General features: G+C 42.4%; 1 protein-coding gene across 2 annotated transcripts; it reads right to left on the reverse strand.

Moving 5' to 3' along the window:
- Positions 1 to 1301: 1301 nt before the first annotated feature.
- swap70b (switching B cell complex subunit SWAP70b) lies at positions 1302 to 27398 on the reverse strand. 2 transcript variants are annotated; one of them, XM_055934717.1, is made up of 12 exons: positions 27235 to 27396; positions 21263 to 21403; positions 16855 to 17028; positions 14563 to 14790; positions 14158 to 14304; positions 13919 to 14027; positions 13305 to 13486; positions 7781 to 7888; positions 6833 to 6999; positions 6179 to 6377; positions 5711 to 5807; positions 1302 to 5492 (listed from the first exon to the last, which is right to left on the reverse strand). In XM_055934717.1, the coding sequence occupies exons 1-12, from the start codon at positions 27328 to 27330 to the stop codon at positions 5374 to 5376; spliced, it is 1767 nt and encodes a 588-aa protein (XP_055790692.1). In that variant the 5' UTR covers positions 27331 to 27396; the 3' UTR covers positions 1302 to 5373. The 2 variants fall into 2 exon arrangements, with proteins under 2 accessions (XP_055790692.1, XP_055790693.1); XM_055934718.1 differs by lacking the exon at positions 14563 to 14790 and having other exon boundaries at positions 27235 to 27398.

Below are 27398 nucleotides of genomic sequence, written 5' to 3' on the forward strand. Positions count from 1 at the left end.
CCTGGACTTCCTGACAGACCGCCCCCAGGTGGTGAGGGTAGGTAGCAACACATCTGCCACACTGATCTTCAACACTGGAGCCCCTCAGGAGTGCGTGCTCAGTACCCTCCTGTACTCCCTGTTCACCCACGACTGCGTGGCCAGGTACGACTCCAACACCATCATTAAGTTTGCAGATGACACAACAGCGGTAGGCCTGATCACCGACAAGACACCCTGTAGGGAGGAGGTCACAGACCTTGCCGGGTGGTGCCAGAATAACAACCTATCCCTCAACGTAACCAAGACTAAGGAGATGATTGTGGACTACATTAAAAGGAGGACCAAGCACGCCCCCATTCTCATCGACGGGGCTGCAGTGGAGCAGGTCGAGAGCTTCTAGTTCCTTGGTGTCCACATCACCAACAAACTAGAATGGTCCAAACACACCAAGACAGTCTTAAAGAGGGCACGACAAAGCCTATTTCTTAAAAAAATATAATGATTTTGGCAAAGATTTGGCCTCAGATCCTCAAAAGGTTCTACAGCTGCAACATCGAGAGCATCCTGACTGGTTGCATCACTGCCTGGTACGGTAACTGTACGGCGTCCGACCGCAAGGCACTACAGAGGGTAGTGCGTACGGCCCAGTACATCACTGGGGCTAAGCTGCCTGCCATCCAGGACCTCTACACCAGTGTCAGAGGAAGGCCCTAAAAATTGTCAAAGACCCCACTCACCCCAGTCATAGACTGTTCCCTCTACTACCGCATGGCAAGCGGTACCGGAGCTCCAAGTCTAGGACCTTCTCCAAAGCTTTTACCCCCAGGCCATAAGACTCCTGAACAGGTAATCAAATGGTTACCCGAACTATTTTCATTGTGTGCCCCCCTCAACCCCTCTTTACACTGCTGCTACTCTCCGTCTACCATATATGCAGTCACTTTAACTATACATTCATGTACATACTACCTCAATTAGCCCGACTAACCGGTGCCACCACACATTGGCTACCCAGACTATCTGCCAATCCCTCTTTTACACTACTGCTACTCTCGGTTTATCATATATGCATAGTCACATAGGCTTTTCTCTTTTGCTTCTTTATTCCTCCAGGAAGGGGAGGCCGATGACAGAGGGCACCATCAGGTCAACTCCTTGAATGGCCTACTCTATGCAGTTAACTTGTCTAAAAAACATTTTTTACCCTTAAAGTACAATTCCACCACTTTTCAACCTAATTTCCATTCTCCAGCACAATAACAGTGTAATACTGTGCATATATACACACACATTACCAGTCAAAAGTTTGGACACACCTACTCATTCAAGGGTTTTTCTTTATTTTTACTATTTCCTACATTGTAGAGTAATAGTGAAGACAAACTATGAAACAACACATAGGGAATCAAGTAGTAACCAAAAAAAGTATTAATGATATGCTGTAATATATAAACACATTACCTAGCAGTCATTGCTTGCACCAATCCCATGGATATATGGTAAAATACAAACCCCATCTCCCCTCAATGAATGTAATTTATTAATACCTTCACTACAGTGACCATAATACGATAACAGTAATGCACTGCATTTTGTATTTTATTTTGGTACATTTAGGGTATTTTACATTTTGTACGAAGATACATTTTGATGTATTGTTACTCATCTCCATTTATGAGCTGAGCAAGGACATATGAATCATTGACCTGAACAAAAATTCTCTGCAGACTTTTTAACCTAAACCTACCTTAGAGACTAATGATGTACACATACTCTGATAAACTGTGTCTCGCCAGATGCTTGGTTAAGGTCACAACTTTTACTAAACCAACAATGCCTGAGAGGTTTATTGTCTCCAAGGACACTATGGCGTAGCCCCTTTATTTGAGTATTATAAACTCAAAACAAACAGAGCATGTCCAGAGACACTTAAGGCTCCTTAACTTGGAGTACCCCTTCACAGCAAATACCTGAAATTCCTTCGTTTTTACATTTCCAGGTATTTGCAATACCTGGGAGTTGCGGTTTCTGTTAAGGTGTCTTTACTCAAATGTGTTACTTTTTCCACCACTGATAACCATCACATCGAAGTAAAGTTCTAGTCACGCAATGACGTGTGGTCCTCTTACTATGGCTCGTGGGGAAAGCGTGCAGTTTATTAGGCTACAGATTAAATAAATGACGATGGTTTTCATAGGGTGGTGAAAGTGCAAAGGTATGAGCTTGATGCGCCTTTACAAATAAATATCGAGGGTCTTATTCTGGTGACTTTATCGATGCTTGGCTGCCGCTCTTTTGGCCATAATAATCTCAGGTCATATCTGCGATCTGTTGGCTAGATCGCATGTGTCAATACTAAGGTGGGAACACTCGCTGTATAACACAACATCAGTAGAGTTGAAAATGTATTTTTACGTGCACTACATCATAACGGCACAGCCTTTTATCCACAACAGGTCAATTGGATAAACACGTCGCTGGTGGGACAACGCGAATATTGTCTTTATTCGGAATTGTTAATATTGCCATGAAAATCTGTGGCCAATTGGATGGAAACCTAGCTACGGACTAGAGACACTTCCAAAAAATCTATAAAAACGATTTATTTCAATATGAACGAAAGTTAAAGTTTCTCGGCAGATAAATACAACACTTATGCAGATAATCTTGGTTTACGTCTCACTGTAGATTATATTTTAGAAAGTGGAGGGTTTGTGCAGTGAAGTAATGGAAATAGGGACCCCAAACACACACACACTGTTAACAGCATAACATGTATTATCCATGACATAAATTAAAGTCAATTATGTGTAGGAGATGACCAAATGAAGAATAACCTGCGTTTTTAAAACTATAGTGCCCCCTGGAGTACATAATTTGAAAGTACCATACCATTCCCCTTGTTTCAATGGCAGCATCATAGCAATTAGAGACTGGGGTCTTGTGTCTATTACGTTCTATTGTGAATATTGTTACATGATATATCAACAATCAGTTCTCTACTTACGTGTGCATCCTTGCAACAACTGCATACAATTATTGTTTAAGATTGAACCCTGTAATAAAACAATCAGTCTTCAGCTATTTAAAACACATTAACGACTACAAAATACAAGAAGTTGTATACTGACAATTTCACAAATGACAACTCCATCCCCCACCATGAGTGTGGTTCTGGCACCGTGCTACAAAGCCCTGTAATTTGCTACACTGTAAAGGGGTTGCTGTGAATTTGGCAGTTACAGGCAGCTCAGTGGCAGGTAAAAAAATCTGTATTTCATATTCCAGTACACCTACAGTAATATAAATACGGTATAAAAGTACTGTGTAATGACAGAGTACAATACCTTAAAATGTACTATTATAAAATAAAATAAATAAATGCTCCCGTAATCTGAATGAATGGATGATTGAGGGGAGGGGTTTGTATTTCACAGTACTTTACGGTAATTACAAAGGATTGGTGCAAGCGGGTGGTTGCTAGGTGAAGTGTTTACACATTACAGCCTATCAATGAATATTTGGGTGTTTTATATCATACTTCTAGGGGCCAACAAAGGCTTTTAAACTGGCTGGAACTACAGGGCAAAACAGACCAAAAGGACATGAAGATACAATGCTTAACCATTTTTGTGCCACTCCAATCTGTCCCCTGTAGAATTTAAATAGAGATCAATAGTAATGATGTCTTTTTGTAGGCACCAACTCCGCCATGGCTCGTTGGCCAAAGTCTTTAGAGAAATTAATCAGGTTTTTGGAGGTGTTTTGGATAAACGCTGAAAATAAAGTCTGTGGTAAACACAGGTTTACGACCTTACACGTTTTGTTCTATGAGATATTCTTCATCGGGTAAACGTCACTGTGAATTTTGAAGCATTTCTGTAATCAACACAAGCATGACAGCACATAGGTTATGGTACCCGACTGATATCTCATAGATTAAAACATATAAGATCTCCGAAGCCTGTGTTAACGTCAGACCTTATCCCAAAACCCCATTAATTTCCCCCATAAGGATGGCAGTAAATCATTTTCAGTATTTAGGACTACAACATGGGGAGTTCTATTGATGGGACACTATAACCATATAGGAGTTAAAGTGATAGAGCACACTTGCTCACAGGTGCAACAAATACAGCCTTTACAAGGCATTCCTCAAAATATTTGTTGAGGGCTGCCGAGTGGCGCAGTGGGCTAAGGCACTGAATGTCAATGCTAGAGGTGTCACTACAGACCCTGGTTCAATTCCAGGCTGTATCACAACCGGTCGTGATTGGGAGTCCCATAGGGCGGCGCACAATTGGCCCAGTGTCGTCAGGCTTGGCCGGGGTAGGCCGTCATGGTAAATAAGAATTTGTTCTTAACTGACTTGCCTAGTTAAAGGTTTAAAAAAATAAAGGTGTTTTGGTGCACCAAAGATATGATACGGTACTGTATTCTGTGTGGTGAAATTACAGTAACATTTGAAATACAGCAATTCTTTCCTAGCCCATAACATTTTCCCACAATGCGCCATAATGTACAGTATGTTGCCGTAAAACTTTGAGTATTTTAATATTGATAATACCTCCGATTACTGTACAATTTTTCATTACAGTGTAGCAGCAAAGTTTCAAGTGTAACACCGCAAATGTCCCATTTCTCAGTATGTGTATGCAAAAATTACATTTAATAAAATGGGAGTAGTACACTATGATGGCTAGTTATTTGATTATTATTTTCATGAGTAATGAAATTTGATGATGTTAACATGGAGTTTTGTTCATACTACTTTATGGGTTATTAAGTGCTATGACTTTGGCAATGGAACCAAACATTGGAACCTGATTAAAATTATGCAATTATACATTTACAAAAGACACAAACAATTGTGAAATCCCTTAGGAAAAAAATGTATAATCAAAACACGGTCAAAAACGTTTTGATTAAAGGAATCTAACGTGTCGGACCACACTCCACCTTCCTCAGACATTGAATTACTAGTGTCAAGCGTGCAGCTCCTTCAGTTCCTTCATATGAAAGCAATTTGAATCTGTCTGTTCATTTTACTATCAGGCTATGCAGGTAGTATAAAGATCTGTGCTGCACCTGCTGTGAACTGGGTCGTGTTCATTAGGGCACGAAACAGAAAACGTTTCAAATCGATTTGCAATGGAAAAAGACAATTTCCTATTGGACAAACAGCCTAGGTAGGCCCTCACTGTTTCAGTTTGTTGACTTCCATTTGGTGCCTAATGAACACAACCCTGGTATCTGTGTAAAAGCGAGCCTGCCTTCCCTGTTCCCTTTTGAGTTAATGAATGCTGAAGACGCAACATTTCACACTGAGGGCAAAGTTGCATCAATGTTCCATCAATGTTTCAGCAACCATGAGTGTGTTGAATGGGGGCTCTACTGGGTCTGGGCGGGTCGGTTCTTCCTCTCCTGCCAATCTTTCTTCCTCAGGCTTAGTTCTGCCTCAGTGAAGGCTGCTGGGCCCCAGTTAGTGATATTCTGAGGCCCCTTTGAACCTGAGAAAACAAAAATCATAAAGGTCTTTCACATCACTGCAGACAAAGGAAAGGAAATGAGGAGAGGAAGCCACTTTAGATTATTGAGATGCGCCCAGGCCACAGATGGTGAGAAAGAAAAATACCAGAACAGACAGAGAGGAAATCTAGCTAAATGAAGAGAGTATTGATAAAAGGAGGAGAGAGGGAAAGTGCGCAGTAATATAGTGTTGTGTTACCTGGTTGAATGAGGCGGACCAATCCCTCATGGTGGGCCACTTTATGTTTCCAGGTCCTGGTGTTGTTCGCTGCGTCCTCCAGTTTCTGCATTACCTCCTGTGACAAACAAAGAAGAGACGATCTCAGTCGATTTGTACAAGTAAGTCATCTCATTTTCAAATTAAGTGGAAGTTGGTTTTTAATACTGAAACAGGACAACCCACGGCTCACCTGTAGAACTCTAGTGCCCCCTACAATTGCCGTCTGGTAGTAGTTGCCTAGACACCGCTCTAGCACCCCTTAAACATCTAATTAGGCATTGTTCTAGCACCACAACTAAAGCACCTTAGTTCTAACAGACCCAAAATTAGTCCTACTCCTGAACTGAAAAGCATGCTCAATGAAGAACCTCTGTCGAAAGTACATTTTAGTCCAGAAGCAGGCCGTAAATCTTCAATCCTGGAAACCGACCCTAATACATGTCTCACCTGGTACTGCTCCAGTGCCCCCTGCCTCTCACTCTCTAGTTGCTCCAACTGCAGCATGGCAGCTTGCAGGGCACTTTCCTTGGCCGTTCCCTCCTTCTCCAACTCCTGTTTCTCCGCCTCCGTCTCAGTGATGGTCCTCTGCTGGTGGAGGTGGATCTGCTCCAGCTCAGCCCTCTTGGTCACCTCCTCCTCCAGTAACCTGGAGAGACGTGGACAGAAAGTCCAGGGAACAGATAGTACAGAATGTGTCACATTCGAAACAGGGAAAAAAGAGATGCGTTGATCAAAAAGCACAATTACACTGCAAACATAAATCCACCCTAGCGTATATACGCAACGCACGCACACCCACACAAATTCCCTACTCAGAACACAATGTGAGAAGTGCTGAGCCCAGAGAAGCACAAATGTCAGCAGAGGAAGGAAGGAAGTGTTTCTGTACTGGAGGGACTGTTGCCCACGTGTGTGTAGCCCCCTCGTGAATCCATTGGGGGGCTTTGTGTGTGTGCGCGTTTCCCTCTTCCTAACTGACAAACTCCACTTGTCAGACAATTACAGTGACTCAGCCAGAGAGACAATGAAGTCCATCACTGTACATTCATCTCAAGAGTGCATGCATATATGCCTGCTTTTCTGTGTGTGTGGAGCACTGACCGGGCCTGGAGCCTGCGAACCGTCTCCTCGTCCTGCCTGGCGCCTCTCTCCTCCTCCAGTGCGTCCTCCAGGCGGTGGTACATGTCCTCCAGCTCGCGGACGCGCTGCAGGTACTGCTCCAGCTCAGTGGACTTCTGAGCTACCTGCTCCTCCATCTCCTGTCGCACCTGAGGACCGGCGAGAAGACACTTGTATAAAGAGCCCTACAGGTATCCAAGACTAAATCTAGTGGTGCTCTTGGACCGGACGACCCATTCACTAGGAGTCGGCGCTTAGTAGGCTGTAGCACTCATTTAACTTACTTAAAATGTATTAAAACTCTACTTTGGGTGACCTATCCCTTTTAATCACTTATTTAACCCATTGTGTACCACTCACTTCCTTTTCTATCTTAAGCCCACTAACTTCCTATCATTCAGCCCTACAATTCAGGCTATGACAGTTACTGATTGGAAACACCTGCCATTGCTAATGCCAATATGTAAAAATGACGTTAATTTTCTTTTTTTATAACAGGGGGAAAAAAGGACGCAACCCTTGTGGGTACATCCTGAAACAGAGCAGACATTGACTTAGGGAATAAAATAAATGGAACACCTCATTGATAGATGGTCCTATAAACTGATGTCATTTATAAAGTCTGCCAGTAGGATGTCTGGACTACATGTCAGAAGTTATGAGCATAAACAGGGGGATAAAATAACTAGAAAGTTGAAATCCTTTTTCAGGACCCAAGAATTGACTGAATAAATGAAGAGAACTCTTACTGGGTGCAGTGGGTCCCTGAAAAGCCAGCGTAATGAAATAGTAGCCAACGAAAGGGGTGCGACCCAAATTGTTGAAGTCAAATAAGTAGCTGGCCACATAGTGTTTAGTAGTCAGCTGTGGGTGTCGCTTACAGTCAAAACAATCTCTCTTTTGGTCACTAAATTGTGTGTAGGTAGGTACCATTTTCTCCCTCTCAAGGTCCACCCTGTAGCGATCCTGTTGTTCAGTCTGCGTCTGCAGGAGTCTCCTCTCCTCCTCTGCCGCATTGGCCGCCGCCTCCTCCAGTTTCTGACCAATAGCGGAGGGAACAGTCATTACATAATTGAGCATAATTGACGACAGATACACCTGACACAATGATAAATCTTAACACTGGCGGAAGCGCTATAGGTCCAAGGTTGTGTCAGAAATATTATTTTTTGCCATTTTCACTCCATGAATTATGGGACTGCAGCTGGTGGTAGCGCGAAAGGGCTGGGTTTTGATTAATACAAAAGTTAGAGGCTTGCTCCTCACTGGCCAATCAAAACGTGCTCCATGGCTAAATATGTGGTTGCTTCAAATTGTGTATTTACGGTCTTATGTATTGCGGTGTCATCAACTCCAATCCGAATGTTAGTCCATTATAGCCTAGTTTGTTAAATAGCCTACAGAAACAAAATGTAGGCCATATCCCATCTTTTTAAAATACGTTGAACATGTTTGCATTCCACATTGTTCTAAGTTATTGTGGCAGGTAGACTAGTGGTTAGAGCCGTTGGGCCAGTAACAGAATGGTTGCGAGATCGAATCCCGGAGCTGAGAAGGCAGTTCTGCCCCTGAACAAGGCAGTAAACTCACTGTTCCTAGGATGTCATTGTAAATAAGACTTTGTTCTTAACTGACTTGCCTAGTTAAATAAAGGTTCAATTTAAAATTAAAAGAATTGCATGGTTTCAATATGTATAACATAGCATATAGTAGCCACCCTTTGCCTTGATGACAGCTTTGCACACACTTGGCATTCTCTCAACCAGCTTCATGAGGTAGTCACCTGGAATGCATTTCAATTAACAGGTGTGCCCTGTTAAAAGTAAATTTGTGGAATTTCTTTCCTTCTTAATGCGTTTGAGCAGATCAGTTGTGTTGTGACAAGGTAGGTGTGGTATTCAGAAGATAGCCCTATTTGGTAAAATACCATATTATGGCAAGAACAGCTCAAATAAGTAAAGAGAAACGACAGTCCATCATTACTTTAAAACATGAAGGTCAGTCAATCCGGAAAATGTCAATAACTTTGAATGTTACTTCAAGTGCAGTCGCAAAAACCATCAAGCGCTATGATGAAACTGGCTCTCATGAGGATCACCACAGGAAAGGAAGACCCCGAGTTACCTCTGCTGCAGAGGATGGGTTCATTAGAGTTACCAGCCTCAGATATTGCAGACCAAATAAATGCTTCACAGAGTTTAAGTAACAGACACATCAATATCAACTGTTCAGAGGAGACTGTGTGAATCAGGCCTTCATGGTCAAATTACTGCAAAGAAACCACTACTAAAGGACACCAATAATAAGAAGAGAATTGCTTGGGCCAAGAAACATGAGCAATGGACATTAGACCGGTGGAAATCTGTCCTTTGGTATGATGAGTCCAAATTTGAGATTGTTGGTTCCAACCGCCGTGTCTTTGTGAGACGCAGAGTAGGTGAACGGATGATCTCTGCATGTGTGATTCCAACCGTGAAGCAGGTGTGATGGTGTGGGGGTGCTTTGCTGGTGACACTGTCTGTGATTTATTTAGAATTCAAGGCACACTTAACCAGCATGGCTACCATAGCATTCTGCGGCGATACGCCATCTCATCTGGTTTGCGCTTAGTGGGACTATCATTTGTTTTTCAACAGGACAATGATCCCAACACACCTCCAGGCTGTGTAGGGTCTATTTGACCAAGGAGAGTGATGAGTGCTGCATCACATGACCTGGCCTCCACAATCACCCGACCTCAACCCAATTGAGATGTTTGGGATGAGTTGGACTGTAGAGTGAAGGAAAAGCAGCCAACAAGTGCTCAGCATGTGGGAACTCCTTCAAGACTGTTGGAAAAGCATTCCTCATGAAGCTGGTTGAGAGAATGCCAAGAGTGAGCAAAGCTGTCATCAAGTCAAAGGGTGGCTACTTTGAAGAATCTCAAATATAAAATAGATTGATTTGTTTAACAGTTTTTTGGTTACTACATAATTCAATGTGTTATTTCATAGTTTTGAGGTCTTCACTATTATTCTACAATGTAGAATTAATATTATTATTTATTTTTTTATAGAAAAACCCTGGAATGAGTAGGTGTGTCCAAACCTTTGACTGGTACCGTATGTAAATGAGATATTTCTCCATTTAATTTTCAAATAAATTTGCAAACATTCCCATCACTTTGTCATGGGGTATTGTGTGTAGATGGGTGAGAAAAAACATATATTGAATCCATTTTTAATTCAGGCTGCAACAAAATGTGCAATAAGTCAAGGGGTATGAATACTTTCTGAAGGCACTGTTAACTTATAAATGCCTCATGCGCTTAGTTCAACTGTCATACCCAATCAGGACCCAAAACATAACCTTGTTTGTAAACAATGAACATGTAAACCAACACTGTATAACCTCAAAACATGGTTCAAACTGTCATTTTGATCTCATGGAAGTTCAGTCCTTGCATCCATAGCTCGGTCTATGTATTTGAAGGCGGTTCATTTCTACAGCCCCATCCTTCAGCTGTTCACCAACACAATGGCAGGCAGGACACTTTTTTCATTGTTTGAACTGTCCCTTCCAATAACTACGTTATTTTAAATTCAACTTGGTTGTTAATTGAATCCGGAGTAAGCCGAACGTCTAGAGCTGCCGACCTGTTGAAGTAGAAATCAATATTAGTGATCGCTGTTCTGACCTCCAGAAGCCGTTTTCGGTCATAGGAAAGGAATGGCGGAGACATGACGTACAAAATACGTTTAAATCAACATAAGAACAGCAGAATTGTTCAGGACCCTGTAAAACAGCTGCTATCCACGACAGTGCCATCTTCAAAACTGCCGATGAATCCTAATTTGACTCTTTCCGTGCAGCCGTGACTTGTCAATTGACCTAAGTCGTTCGTTACTCAATCACTACCGCAGGTTAGTGTGAAGTGACCAACCGATCACAGAATGGCTACCGTGTACAAGTGAACCCAGGGTTAATAAAAGGCGCCGACCCCTCACCCTCCAGTCCTGTGTGTACCACAGACCTGTCCTGGACTGGGGAGTATGAGAGACGGGAACTTGTTGCACCTCAATGGGAGATTGTTGTTCATTCATTATACATCGAGTACTAGGGGCACAATGAACGTTCAGACACAGGGACATTGTTGCCCCAATAAATCCAATGATTGTCCACAGCTACACTGCATGTGTTACATTGGACAATAAAGTTTTATGGTATTGTTGTATGGCTCATTTGAGCTTGTCCAGATGACTAGTCATGGGTCTCATCTATAAGAGCTCTGCTACAATGGGTATTGAAGAGAAGCACTGGTATGTACTGGAACTTAGAGCACCATCTTTCTTACCAATCTCTACAGAAAATAGAGGGCCTGAACATACTGAAGATGAAGTGTTAGTACAGTAACACCGACCAGTGAAATCACATTTCCAAATGTTTTTTCACTCATAACCGGAACTGCTTTGTTAATATAAAATCAGCTCAATACATGTGTTAAAGAGATCAATGGAATTCAACCAAATACAGTCTACCACATTGTGGGCCTGTTAGAACACAAATTAGGACGAATTTGACGAATATCCACTTTCTTAGATCCGATTTTTTGAATGGTCGCCAAATGGTCTGCATTCCATTGACCTCTTTACCGCATGTATAGGAGAATATTGCCATCATGTATTTGATTTTAACTGTCCATGTTTTTAGCTGCCGAGTGAAATGAGGAAACATCTCATTTAAGTGACATTTCATCTGTAATTAAAGACCCAACTGAGCAGTGATAATTGGACTTCAACTGTGAATAAACTGCATCAAAAGGCCAGACTGAAAGAACTTTAATCAGTATTAAGAGAGTTGACTGGGAAAATTAGTGAAGTGGAAGTGACAAAAAGCTAAGTGCACACACACACTTCATTCCCCTGAACAGCACAACCCACATTCTCACATTGCGAAACCATTGAGGAAACCAAAAAGTAGGGCTATTCTATTGTTAACATTCAGAAGCACACATGGCACCGAATCTACATACCACAAACTGTATCTGTGGGAGGAACTTCACACATTTAAAGTTAGTCTTTCAGGTGACCTACATCCTTAAGTAGAACTGTCATTTCACAGGTCTTCTCTTCATTTAAGCGATGACGGAGATGAACCACATTCCCCCCCCGACTGTTTTAAATGTGTACCAGCAACTATCCTCGTGACTTCCAGACTAGACTAAGAACAGTGGAGATAGTAGGTGGAAACAGATTCTAATGACTCCATTTGGTAACACTTTACTTGACACCCATAACCATGTCATAATATGTCATAACCTGTCATGATATGGTCATAACACTGTCATTACTCATATATTTACACCTGTTGTGATGTGGTATTGTGTGGCTGGTTATGACACCTACACAAGAGTGTCAAACCCACATTTATTCCCCCCCATAAAATTCCTCGCCAAGAAGTATCCTTTTGTATGAAAGTTTGTTTCTAAAATCCTGTTTAATTTTTTTAATAAATTCTTTAGTCATATTTTAAATAACTTGTAGAGATATACACTTTATGACACTGTCATGAAGCCTTATGACCATCCTGTGTCACTTTACTTGGACTAAGAAAATATACTTTATGACACTGTCAATAAGCATTATGACCATCCTAATCATATAAGCCAGATAGGCCTATCAGGTACATGCCCTTATATCAGTCATCAGTCTTGTCCTGCACCTGAAATCTGCTCCTGCATTCATCAGCAACAGAGCATTGGGGTAGGTGCATGTCTGATATCAATGTGTGAGCAATTACAATGATACTTTTACAGGGTCTATATATTTATTGTGTATATATATATATATATATATATATATATATATATATATATATATATATATATATATATATATATATATATATATATATATATATACATATATACATACATACATACATACATACATACATACATACATACATACATACATACATACATATATTAGACCCTGTAAAATGATCATTGTAATTGCTCGCAATGTTGCTGATGACTAATATATATATATTATATATATATATAACACAACCAGCCATCTATATATATATATAGTAGGCTGTTATGTAATGGAACGTTTTGCGGGTTTTGACACTTATGTAGGTGTCATAACCAGCCATAAATTAACGCAATATACTGTATGTCACAACAGGTCTAAATATATGTGTCATGACAGTGTTAGGACCATATTATAACAGGTTATGACAAGTTATGTCAGCTGTTATGACGTATGACATGGTTATAATGTGTTATGACGCTGAGTGTCAAGTAAAGTGTTACCTACCATTTTTACACTACCTTAATGTGCTGACTTAGAGTTTTTTTCCCCTTCACATTGTGGATGCATAACTAGGCCAGCACAGGGCAGCTCAACTCTGTAGTTTGAAAAGGTCATAGTAGCAAAGGGAGGACGTTGACCGTTGTGAGTGAGCTCACCTTCCTCATGGCCTCCAGTTCCTGCTGCTTGTTCTCGTTGGCCGTCTGCAGCTCCCTCATCCTGAGCTCTAGCTCCTCCTGCTCCGCTTGCTGTTTCTGCCTCAACTCCCTCCGCTTCTGGCGGGACTCGCGGTGCGGCGCCGGCCGGCCCAGCTTCAGCAGACTGATACACGTCTGGATGGCTGAAATGGAGAAGAGACACCAGACAGGGGTCAGGTCCAAGGCTGGGCCATGTTCAGTATAGGGAAATGTTGTGGAATGTTACAGATAGAAATGTGATGAGTAAAGCTGATATGACTACTTATGTAGAATAGTCAGGCCTCTCTGACATGATTAATAACATATTTCTATCTGAACGTTCCACAATGTTGAGCTCTGCTGAACGTGCCCCTGTACTTATACCCATAAATAAAGTCTAGATGTCCAGTCCTATACTTTCCATAATACCAACAGGAGATCAATTGCATGGTGAGAGAATTGAGAACTAGTTACATTAGACAACAGGATTCGAAACACAAAAACAATATACATTTGTAATCTATAAATACAGCATGAGCAATTTACAAGTGCTTTCATTTCTGATTAAATACAAATGAAATACGTCCACTTCCTACCCTGTATCCATTCCTGTTTCCTCTTCTTATCTGACGCGCTGATCTCATAGCTTTTGTCGGAGCATTTGACATAGAACAGGCACTTCTTCCCTTCCTTATCTGGTAACGACTGTAAAGACAATTTCATATTTTTTTTTACACTCTTCCACCAACATGCATTTTATAGTTAGGTTAAGGGTTCAAATGAATGTATGAGCATTGGTCGTTGTTGTTTACTGTTGTCGTTTAGTGTTCCTTGCCTCCACACAGCAGTTTCCATCCAGCAGGATGTCACCCTTCTTCTCTGCCAGGTCCTCGCTCACGTAGTAGGATATGGAGTTGGGCTTCAGGAGGAACCAGCGTTCTGTCCAGTTCTTTCTCTTGTGACCCTTTTTCATCATGTAGCCCTGCAGCAAGCGAAAAACAGAACGCTCAGACAGTTTTGTGTTTCTGTCTTTGTCGGTTTGTGTTAATATCGGTGTTGAAAAACTAGCAGGAGCCGTTTCAGTATAATTGCTTAGTTTACCGCCGCACAGCCACCATTTGTAGTGTTGCATTTGAGATTCTAAAATCGTCAATATTCATGTGGTTCCTATAAAAAAGGCTTGGTTGGTTGACATCAACATTTGCCAAGGCATGGAGATATAAATGGCTCTGAGGCCGACCTGTTTGAATACGTCAAGGATGAGCTCGTGGAAGACCTCGGTGATGCCCATAGAGAGGGTCTGGCGGTCCATGCCCTTGCTGAAAGTGCCAGTGCCCACCAGGGTGATTATCTCCCAGGCACTCAGGCACTGCTGCTTGGTGCAAAGCTCAAGCTTGTAGTCCTCGAAGCGCTCCTCCACCCAGCTGCCACCCATGGCCTCTGTCAGCTTGCGCAGGAAGTACTCGATCTGAGGGGGGTTGGGAAGAGACAGGTGAGTACACAGACACACGTCAGCACGCACAGGGACGCTTATTGTATTATGTAGGTGGGTGGACTTGCACGAATCCTTGGCTTGTGTGAGCCGCACGAATCCTTGGCTTGTGTGAGCCGCACGAATCCTTGGCTTGTGTGAGCCGGAACGGCTCATAGGACAGGAGCAGCGGCTAATTGGGGATCCCAATAAATAATACTACTACTTCAGGTCCTCTCCAAATACTACTGCTGCACCATCGAGAGCGTCCCGAACGGTTGCATTACGGCCTGGTATGGGAATTGCTACGTTCACGACCGCAAGGCCCTCCAGCGGGTGGTGAAGATGGCCCAGTACATTAATGGGACGGTGCTCCCACCCATCCAGGACATCTACTCAAAGCGGTGCTTGAGGAAGCCCCGCAGCTTCATCAAGGACCCAACACACCCCCAGCCACGAGCCGTTTACTCCCTTACCGTCAGGCAGACGGTGTCAATGCATGAGGTCTGATACCAACAGGCTCTACCTACAAGCCATCAGAGTGCTGAACACTTGAACTGGACTGACCACATGCTCTGGTTCTCCTCACCTTAGCACACATGCGCTCACATCACAACTGCTGCTACCATACTATTATTATGATTTCTAAATAGTGCACAATTTAAAACACTTGCCCCCCCCAACATGTGTAAATAAAGTGCCTTCCTGTGTTATACTTATGCTAAAATATTTACTATTCTATTGAGCCATTTACTTCATGTTCGTATTCTTATCTTTTATTTCTTATTGTTGTTGCATTGTCGAGAAGCCCCACGCTCTCCTCCATTTACATCAACAACATAACTCAGACAGTAGGAAGCCCTCTCATCCATTTATATGCAGATGATACAGTCTTATACTCAGCTGGCCCCTCCCCGGATGTTGTGTTAAATGCTCTACAACAAAGCTTTCTTAGTGTCCGACATGCTTTCTCTACACTTAACCTTGTTCTGAACACCTCCAAAACAAAGGTCATGTGGTTTGGTAAGAAGAATGCCCCTCTTCCCACAGGTGTGATTACTACCTCTGTTTATTTATAAAACCCTCTTCGGCCTCACTCCCTCCTATCTGAGATAGCTACTGCAGCCCTCATCCTCCACATACAACACCTGTTCTGCCAATCACATTTTGTTAAAGGTCCCCAAAGCGCACACATCCCTGGGTCGCTCCTCTTTTCAGTTTGCTGCAGCTAGCGACGAACGAGCGGCAACAAACACTCAAACTGGACAGTTCTCAATCTCTTCATTCAAAGACTTAAATCACGTCTCTACCTTCTTGCCCTTTGTGCCGTCGTCTGTGCCGAATAGTGTTCGTACCATGTTGTGTTGCTACCATGCTGTTGTCATGTGTTGTTGCCACCCTGTGTTGTTGTCTTAGGTCTGTCTTTATGTAGTGTAGTGTTATGGTGTCGCTCCTGTCTTGATGTGTGTATTGTCCTATATTAATTAATATATTTTTTCTTATCCCAGCCCCCGCAGCAGGACTTTTGGTAGGCCGTCATTGTAAATAATAATTTGTTCTCAACTGACCTGCCTAGTTAAATTAATAAATAAAAAAACAGGAAGTTGCTAACTTCCTTTTCCTGTGAGAGCGGATTGGGAGTGGCGAGGGTGTTTCTCCAAAACTGTATGTAAAATGCAACAGTGGATCAGAACAATAATTCTTTACCCATAACCCACTCCCTTCTTCTGTAGTCCACTGTGACAGAGGTAGAGGTTTCATTGATGTGCACTACGGAGCACGAAAATAACGTTGTATCGTGAGCTTGACTAATTAGCTTTACAACCGATGACTGATTTAGCTGGTAATGATCAACCCAAATGTTGCACAAAGTGAGGTTTGTGTTGGGGCTAAATGTGCCAGCATCAGAGCCCTGGTCATGTTCATTAGGACACGCGCCGAAAATGTTTTAAAACATTTTGCAAAAGAAAACAGAAATGAGCGTTTATTGGACAGTGCCTGGCCGTTTGTCCTTTTCCTTCCGTTGGGTGCCTAATGAACACGACCCCTGTCTAATCTTACCTCCTCAGTGGCTATGGCCAGTGGGTATTTGTCTTCGGACAGGAAGTTGAAGATGCACCAGATCTTGAAGGCGTCTTCATCCGAGATGAGGAGCTGTGTTCTGTTGAGGTTCTTCCGGGCACACAGGGTCCAGCACATTCTGTTAAAATCCTGCCGATTAAAGTTGTCCTGGACCTGAAATCAGGAAACATTTCTCTTATGTCACTTGGCTGGAGACAGGCATTTTTCATATGAGGAAAAACACAAATTAGACAATAAGCTGGTCCTGTACTCAGGACATCTTCAATGTTATCTTTTTGCCACACTATCATTCATTTAAAAAGTCCAAAAATGGATCTCGGGTTTCCCCTTTAACTCAAATTCGACAACAGAAAGGGAGGAAAACCCTTGAAAACAGTACAATCAGTGCTGTAGAAGGGAAATGTTTTCTTCCAGCAGTGAATGAACATACACTGGCGTTTCCATGGGAACTCTTGGCAAGCTTTCCGCAGAATCATGTAGATTAGGAGCACCCACAGTGGCACTGGAATAGAAGACTGTTCTAACACAGGACATGCTGACACGACATTTGCATTACCCTCAGCTCACTGAGCCGTTTATGCAGATGTAGGACTCACTCAACTGATACATCGGAGCAGTCCTGATAAAACACAACAGAGAGATGGGCCTGACGTTGATGAGCAGCTATTTAAAAATAGCAAGAGATAACCAGCAGATAAACAAACAGAGATACTATCGAAATGCAAGCTGCATGTGTCTCATCATCATCATCAGGAGCCTGGACATCTTTAGGAGTGTTTAAAACATCCTCCTTAATGAATAGATGGACATATATCCACAATAATGGCATACATTCATACATTTCTATCATTGTTGATGAATCTGTTGGATAGTTTCACAGTACCACCAGTGAGGTTAGCAGATAGAGGCAGAGGGAGGAGCAGTAGAAAAGTTGTGAAAGTTGGATTGGTATGAACTAACAGCTCTCTCTCCTTGTCCTCACAATGTCATGTCATTCCTCGGCTCGTTCTCGCTCCGTACTAGCCGGTCCAGACTGAGGCAGTGGCTCCCTTTCCCTCTACCTCAATCCCTGCCATTCTCCCACTCTCTGCACATCAACAATGGGGGGCTTTGTCACGGCCTCTCCACTGCAGATACACGTGTTCATTAGTATTCTCTGCAGTGGAAGTGGTTTACAAACAGTCTTATCACTGTCCTTGGGTCCTCCAGGAGGCTGAAACGTCCTATCGTCAAATTATCACACCACACAGAGATGCCCGTTTATATACTGAAGTCAAAAGGAAAAAGGAGAGAGGGAACAAATGTAATTGTGAAATTAAATGACAAAAAAAAAAGGTACATCTATCAAAAATATGATAGCGCCAATGGATTACTCGATCATGAAAGCTGGATCGAAATATGTTGAGGTCTAGGCAAAGGCTATGCCTAATTTGAACCATCATACTAACTTTGCAAACAAAGCAGAATGACACAGTGAAAAAAGTCGTCAGCATACTATAAATACAGAATTATACAGAAGCAAGACATGAAAAATTGGGAAATAGTTCTGCCATAGCAGCCTTAAAATGTTGAATACAAGCCTTGAACTATTTTGATGCTCTGACGTTTGTGGAGCCTTGCTTTCTTTCATTCCCCTTTTGACATCAGAGCTTCCAATGAACAATGCATTTCAGGTTTCTACAGGGTTAGTCGGCTAGAAGGAATGATGTGCTCCACAAAGTGAGCGACTGCAGAGGTCCAAATGGGAGAATGGGGAATTCTGTGGAACAGTCAGCGATGGACTTGATTGTCTCTCCAGCTGAGTCATTGTCATTGTCTGACAAGTGGAGTGAGTCAGTGAGGAAGAGTCACACACACACGACCTTTAGGGTGGAGTGTCCCTGTGTGGTAGGGTCATAGCCACTTGGGTGGGGGGGGGGGGGGCTCTTGACATTTGTCTATGTCATATCTCGGTTCCTGAAACCTTGTCTAAGTACTTGAGCAATGAGAACTTGAGGAAGTGACAGAAGAGAATATAGCGCTACATCAGATACAACGTCGATACGATGCTCATTGTATGTAGCAGGGCTTGCAGTTGATAAAGAATTACAAAGGGAGACCCAGCCGTGAGATGCCCAGTGATGCAGAACTACCAAACGAGTTAAATGCCTTTTATGCTCGCATCGAGGAATAGAACACTGAGTCTTGCGTGAAAGCCCGTTGTTCCAGATGACTGCATGATCTTGCTCTCTGTGGCGAATGTGAGTAAAACTTACAAAACAGGTTAACACTCACAAAGCCGTCAAGCCAAACGGAATACCAGTGATGGGTTCTCAAAGCATGCACAGATCAGCTGGCAAGTGTCTTCACTGAAATGTTCACTCTCTCCGTGTCCCAGTCTGTAATCCCAATACGTTTCAAACTGACAACCATTGTCCCTGTTCCCAAGAACTCCAAGGTGACCTACCTAAATGACTATGGCCCTGTAGCACTCACATCTGTAATTATGAAGGCTTTGAAAGGCTGGTCATGACACACATCAACACCATCATCATCCAAGACACCCCGCACCCACTCCAATTCGCATACAGCCCCGACAGATCCACAGATGACGGAATCTCATTTGCACTTCACACTGCCCTCTCCCACCTGGACAAGAGGGGAAATAACTATGTAAGATTGTTGTGTGTGCACGCTTAGTCCCCTCCTGTACTCCCTGTTCACCCACGACTGCGTTGCCACGCACAACTCCAACAAGATTGCTGACGATACGCCGGTGGTAGACCTGATCACTGACGGTGATGAGACAGCCTACAAGGAGGAGGACAGACTTAGCAGCGTGGTGCCAGGACAACAACCTCTCTCGCAACATCAGTTAGACCAAGGAGATGATTGTGTACTACAGGAGAGCACATTGCTGTAGTGGAGTGGGTCAAGAGTGTCAAGTTCCTTGGCGTGCACTTTACATGGTCCACACACACCCACATAGTCGTGAAGAGGGCATGACAGTGCCTCTTCCCCCTCAGGAGGCTGAAAAGATTTGACATGTGCCATCGGATCCTCAAACAGTTCTACAGCTGCACCATCGAGAGCATCTTGACTGGCTGCATAACCGCTTGGTATGGAAAATGCACCGCCCTCAACCACAGAGCTACAGAGGGTGGTGTGGACAGCCCAGTACATCACTGGGGCCGAGCTCCCTGCCATCCAGAACCTCTATATCAGGTGGTGTCAAAAAATTAAACTGCTTTCCACCAGATACCGGGAGATTAATTCACCTTTCACCAGGATAATAACCTAAAACCCAAGGCCAAATCTACACTGGAGTTGCTTACTAAGAAGACAATGAATGTTCCTGAGTGGCAGAGTTAGCTTTGACTTAAATCTGCTTCAAAATCTATGTCAAGACTTGAAAATGGATGTCTAACAATGATCAACAACTAATTTGACAGAGCTTGAAGAATTCTGAAAAGAATAAATGGGCAAATCCAGGTGTGGAAAGCTGTTAGAACCTTTCCCAGAGAGACTTATCTGTAGTCGCTGCCAAAGGTGATTCTAACATGTATTGGACTCAGGGGGTTGAATACATATCTAATCAAGAGGTTACTCAGGCAAAAATCTTAGTTCAGCTTTAAAAACAAATACAAAAATAAACATAAAAATGTAAAGGTGTTTCATGAGCTAAAATAAAAGATCACAGAAAATTCCCATCCGCACAAAAAGCTTATTTTGCTCAAATATTCTGCACAAATATGTTTACATCCCTGTTAATGAGCATTTCTCCTTTGCCAGTGAAGCTGATTAAACAGCATGATCATTACACAGGTGCACCTTTTGCTGGGGACAATAAGAGGCCACTAAAATATGTGATTTTTTCACACAACACAATGCCACAGATGTCTCAAGTTTTGAGGGAACGTGCAATTGGCATGCTGACTGCCAGCCCAGGCCCTCCACATCCAGTTTATTCACCCGCAGGATCGTCCAAGGCGGTGCTGAGGAGTATTTCTGTCTGTAATAAAGCCATTTTTGGGGAAAAACTCATTCTGATTGGCTGGGCCTGGCTCCCCAGTTGCTGGGCCTGGCTCCCAAGTGGGTGGGCCTATGCCCACCCAGACCCACCCATGGCTGTGCCGTTGACCAGTCATGTGAAATCCATAGATTAGGGCCTAATTAATGTATTTCAATTCACTGAATTCCTTATATGAACTGTAACTCTTAGAAATTGTTGCATGTGGCATTTATATTTGTTCAGTATATTTGAATGTAATATCTTGTTGTTCTTGTTTAAAACTGTTCTTTACTTTGTCATGTATTTGTATGTTTTATGTAGACCCCAGGAAGAGTAGCTGCTGCATGTGCAATTGGTAATGAGGATCCTAATAAAACTACTATATGTGGGGCTCACCTTGTCCAAAATGAACTTGTTCAAGTAGGGCATATAGCCCTGTGTAGAGACGGGGCCTTCGTCGTCATCTTTGAAGTGCTCCTCAAGGGCCACCGGGTCATGGGGGATCCTCATCACAGTGCACAAGTTATGAGAGAGCACCTGCAACGGGGGAAAATTATTATAATATTTAAAAAAAATTTAATTCATTTTGTCATTGTTTTGTTGGGGGGGGGAGGGTATACTGGTACCATATACACTGCTCAAAAAAATAAAGAGAACACTTAAACAACACAATGTAACTCCAAGTCAATCACACTTCTGTGAAATCAAACTGTCCACTTAGGAAGCAACACTGATTGACAATAAATTGCACATGCTGTTGTGCAAATGGAATAGACAAAAGGTGGAAATTATAGGCAATTAGCAAGACACCCCCAAGAAAGGAGTGATTCTGCAGGTGGTGACCACAGACCACTTCTCAGTTCCTATGCTTCCTGGCTGATGTTTTGGTCACTTTTTAATGCTGGCGGTGCTTTCACTCTAGTGGTAGCATGAGACGGAGTCTACAACCCACACAAGTGGCTCAGGTAGTGCAGCTCATCCAGGATGGCACATCAATGCGAGCTGTGGCAAGAAGGTTTGCTGTGTCTGTCAGCGTAGTGTCCAGAGCATGGAGGCGCTACCAGGAGACAGGCCAGTACATCAGGAGACGTGGAGGAGGCCGTAGGAGGGCAACAACCCAGCAGCAGGACCGCTACCTCCGCCTTTTTGCAAGGAGGGGCACTGGCAGAGCCCTGCAAAATGACCTCCAGCAGGCCACAAATGTGCATGTGTCAGCATATGGTCTCACAAGGGCTCTGACGATCTCATCTCGGTCTGACTTAATTATAACACAATAACACACAGAAATCATTAATATGGTAGAATCCGGAAACTATAATTTCGAAAACAAAACTTTTATTATTATCGCATATACCCTACGCAGAGTACAATAAACGCAATAGAAGTGACACAATTTCACCTGGTTAATATTGCCTGCTAACCTGGATTTCTTTGAGCTAAATATGCAGGTTTAAAAATATATACTTCTGTGTATTGATTTTAAGAAAGGCATTGATGTTTATGGTTAGGTACACGTTGGAGCAACGACAGACCTTTTTCCGCAAATGTGCACCGCATCGATTATATGCAACGCAGGACACGCTAGATAAACTAGTAACATCTTCAACCGTGTGTAGTTAACTAGTGATTATGATTGATTGATTGTTTTTTCTAAGATAAGTTTAATGCTAGCTAGCAACTTACCTTGGCTTCTTACTGCATTCGCGTAACAGGCAGGCTCCTCATGGAGTGCAATGAGAGGCAGGTGGTTAGAGCGTTGGACTAGTTAACTGTAAGGTTGCAAGATTGAATCCCCAGGTAAAAATCTATCGTTCTGCCCCTGAACAAGGCAGTTAACCCACCGTTCCTTGGCCGTCATTGAAAATAAGAATGTGTTCTTAACTGACTTGCCTAGTTAAATAAAGGCGGAGAAAAAAAGGCCAAATTGCTGTCCAAAAATACCGATGTCCGATTGTTATGAAAACTTGAAATCGGCCCTAATTAAAATCGGCCATTCCGATTAATCGGTCGACCTCTACTCTGAACCAATTCCATTAATTTGGAGACAGGTCGAAAAGCATTAAACCTTTATGTCAAAACACACTCACAGGTGTGATTACTACCTCTGAGGGTTTAGTGCTTGATGTAGTCACCTCATACATGTATTTGGGAGTATGGCTAGACGGTACACTGTCCTTCTCTCAGCACATTTCAAAGCTGCAGGCTAAAGTTAAATCTAGATTTGGTTTCCTCTATTATAATCGGTCCTCTTCAACCCAGCTTCCAAACTAACCCTGATTCAGATGACAACACTAACCATGCTAGATTATGGAGACGTAATTTCTAGATCGGCTGTTAAGGGTGCTCTCGAGCGGCTAGATGTTCTTTCCCATTCGGCCATGAGATTTGCCACCAATGCTCCTTATAGGACACATCACTGCACTCTATACTCATCTGTAAACTGGTCATCTCTGTATACCCGTCGCAATAAATAAATGCTTATTTATAAACCCCTATTAGGCCTCACTCCCCCCTATCTGGAATACATACTGCAGCCCTCATCCTCCACATACAACACCTGTTCTGCCAGTCACATTCTGTTAAAGGTCCCCAAAGCATACACATCCCTGGGTCGCTCCTCTTTTCAGTTTTCTGCAGCTAGCGACTGGAAGGAGCTGCAAAAACAACACTCAAACCGGACAGTTCTCTCTTCATTCAAAGACTCAATCATGGACACTCTTGTGGCTACTTCGAATTATGTATTGTTGTCTCTACCTTCTTGCTATTGTATGTGCCCAATCATGTTTGTAACATGTTTTTTGCTGATACCACATTGTGCTTCTGCCATGTTGTATTGCTACCATGTTGGTTGTCATGTTGTTGTCTTAGGTCTCACTTTACGTAGTGTTGTGGTGTCTCGTCGCGATGTGTGTTGTCCTTTTTAATCATACCTCCTGACCCCGCAGGAGGACTTCTATCATTGTAAATAAGAACTTGTTCTTAAATGACTTGCATAGGTAAATAAAGGTTAAATAAACAATGGCTTTCTAGAGAGCCAGTAGATCGTCTTTAGAGAGCTGGTTCAGGGCACCTAGGTAAAGTTAGTTGTCACGTCTACTCCCGTTCCCCCTCTCTGGCGCTCGTTGTCATCAGTGTTTATTGCAGTGCGCTTGTGGTTAGCTCTTTGAAAATAACTTGTGTGTGAAACATTGTTGCATTTTAAAGTGGAACTAAAAGCATTTTAGTAACATTAAATCTTATTAAAATCTGGTTATATAGGAAGAATTACACTTATTTTACATTTTCTGACCAGCGACCACTTAGATTTCATTTTTACATTTTCATAAATTCTTAGAATGTTTAGGAATTACGTATACCAAGGAGTGTGAAAATTATATAGTAATATAGAGTGGGAAAGCAGCCTTGCATTTGGCCAATTAATAGACACTTCAGTAAATACAACCGAATAAAAACATCTGTCTTGTCCAGGACCAGAGTCTACACAGACCGATGCGCTATAGCCAATCAGAGCTACAGTAGGCCTTTATACAAACAAGCCATTTGCCACACGGGCCTGCCATCATTCACTTTGAACGAGACTGTGTGTTTACAGGCAGTTAGTTACAACAGCGTGACTTTAGATCATTAGAACGCATTCACCAAATGGCACAAAATACACCTGAATGGATTTCTGCAAATATGTAAACACCACAGGAGTCCTCCTACATTTACAGTCCTATTGAGCCAACAACCATTAAAAAGGTAGTATCTTTCTCCCTCAGTTATGCACATCAACAACTAATGCTAGCCAGAGCAAGATTAGCTCAAATCTAACAAAGGAACATTAGATAAACCCTCTCAAACTTTTTCAGCTAGTTGGCCGTCAAAATTACACTGATAAATGATGGGGAATTGTAGCCTCCTCGTCCTTCTGCAGCTTGCCTGCCAATGCATGCTTGTCCCAACCAAGCACCCAAGCTAACTGGCTAAAGTTGGCTAGTTTACTAGCTAGCTACTCCCAGAAACATGAGAGAACACCTCACTCTGACCATTTTACTCGTTGTAGCAGAGCTGGTTAGGCTGTATACATGTTATCTAGAACATTCTTGATGAATTATTACTTTCTTTTGCCTACGTTTACTGACACTGGTCATATTCAAGGGTGTTGCGCATTAGTAAGAGAGATATGCTAACTGGATAAAAGTCGTTCAAGTTCTTGCTAGTTGACCAAATAACATCTGCATCTCTACCTGTGTATAGCCACCAAAAAATTATATATGAGGGGAAATAGTCAGTCACTCACCCACTCCTCCAATGGCATGACATCCTCCTAGCAGCTAGCTAGCTATGTAGCTAATGCTAGGCTCCGTGTTTTTAGCTTGCTACATAAATAGATATGGCTTTTTTTGTCTGTTTTTGTTCAGAACATTGAGTCATTGAAAATGTAACAGTGCATCCTGAATGGAGGCAGCAAAAATGTACCAGGCCAGCTGTGATTTACAACCCGATAGCAATATTTTTGGACTACCAAGAAATGTATTGGTGAATTATATTAATCATGCATTGAACTGCATCCATCTATTGCGCCAACAATGCCTTAGTGTACATCATGGAACGTTGAGTCATATAAAACCTTTTTTTAAAACCTCTTATAAAGTTGGTTTTATAGCATAAATTGGGAATTTGATATTTATGACTGATATGATTGTTTCATATCTGCAAAGTAATTAAAACACTGTCAGTTCCACTTTTATTAGGTCACCGGTTACTTTGTGTGCTTAAACATTAAATGTCTTTTGCAATAGGAAGGAATAGTTGTACATTTCGATTGGGAAATGCTTAATTGTTGTGTTTTTGTATTCTTATGATTGGGACCTACTGGCTTATTATGTCTGAGTTTACGGACTGCTTATCCTTTAACATCATGCTGTGTGACTGCCGTCTTTCCATCGGCCCTACGCAGTGGCATATTGGTGCCTGGAGAAGTGGGTATGCCAAAAAGTTCCCAAACAGCCCGCCCAGCAAAGGAAAGGCACCCTGTGTGAAAAAAAAATATCCTATGGTTTACAAGTTTTCCAATATATTATTCAGATTTTCACTCTCAAAATCACACTTTTTTTTAATAGAATAAATACCAAAAGGTCTAAGTCTACAACCTTTCTTAAACCACATCAATCTGATTGGGTGGGACTGTCAGGGCCTGGCTCCCCAGTGGGTGGGCATTTGTCCACCCAGGCCCACCCATGTCTACGCCCCTGATGCATACATCCCATGATGACAATTGCGCATCACAAATAGCCTACTAACCAACACTTTGAACTAAACTTTTATAATACCTAGTTTGCATACCCATTGTTGCCTTAGTTAGCATTTATTTTGTAGATATAGATTGAAACGTATTTCCTATCCTACCGGCTACCAGTGTCATTATTCCGTAAGCTGCTCCATGCCAAAACCAGTTGAGAGCTGCATGCACACTCTTGCTGCCTGCTAGTGATTTTCTGCTCAAACTAGGCTGTGTGCGCAGCGCGCTTGTGAATATATTTCACGTGCTTTACACAATCGCAAACTGCTTGGTGCATGACTTCTCCATTGTACTACATAATTGATACATCGTATACCTCTACTACACTACTTTGATACACATCAGTAGGTATTAAAAAGTGAGTATACGCAAAGCCCACTGAAAAAACGTGGGTATACGGTTTATACCAACATATACCCTCCACTACAACACTGGCCCTTTGTGTTTTACGAAAAGTGCACTCCTACACGAGCACGATGCTTTTACGGTTGCTGTCACACACTGAAGCCCTATAGGTTCGCCACTGCGCAAACATGTCTATAATAGATATAAAGGCTGTTAAGATACTGTATTAATGTTTTAAGAAAGTTGTGTATATATTTGACCGGTTTCGAGTAGTACAACCCTGCTTTCCTGTGGCTATTTTGTCTCAAAGTATTTCGACCAGCTAGCTGAAGGACAAACCACACAGACAACCGATAAGAGTACATTTACATGTAACTTCATTCTAGCTTGTAAGGAACATTTACACGATTTTGCAGGCATTCGTTTCAGGCTGTATATAGGCTACCAATTAATTGTGTATTACAACCTGATTAACCAGACTACCACCGGATCTGAGCTGTAACAGACAGGCAAATGATTTGGGCGAAAATTAAATAATCCCAAACTCATCCTCTAATACTAGTGAAAGGGTCCGGAATTTTTTCGTCCAAAATCAATGGGCCTTCACTTTGATGCCAACTTCTCTGTTCGGGACGAGTTTCCTGCTTGAGCATGTCAACATTGTTTAGTAATATAAAGAAAACGATGTGCCTGGGGTTGTTTGACAAAAACACATTCCTATATAAATATACTTCCATACCTTTAACTGCGACTTGGACACTTTCCCGCTTTTGTCCACGTCCAACGCTGTGAAAGCATGCCATATTGACTTTAAAAGTTCGTCCCGTAGTGCCATTGCGCTTGTTACTTGGTTGACTGCAGCAGTTAGTATATGGGAAAGTTGATCATACTAGGACACAACGA

The sequence above is a fragment of the Salvelinus fontinalis genome, chromosome 9 (genome assembly GCF_029448725.1).
Source record: "Salvelinus fontinalis isolate EN_2023a chromosome 9, ASM2944872v1, whole genome shotgun sequence".
Lineage (NCBI taxonomy): Eukaryota > Metazoa > Chordata > Actinopteri > Salmoniformes > Salmonidae > Salvelinus > Salvelinus fontinalis.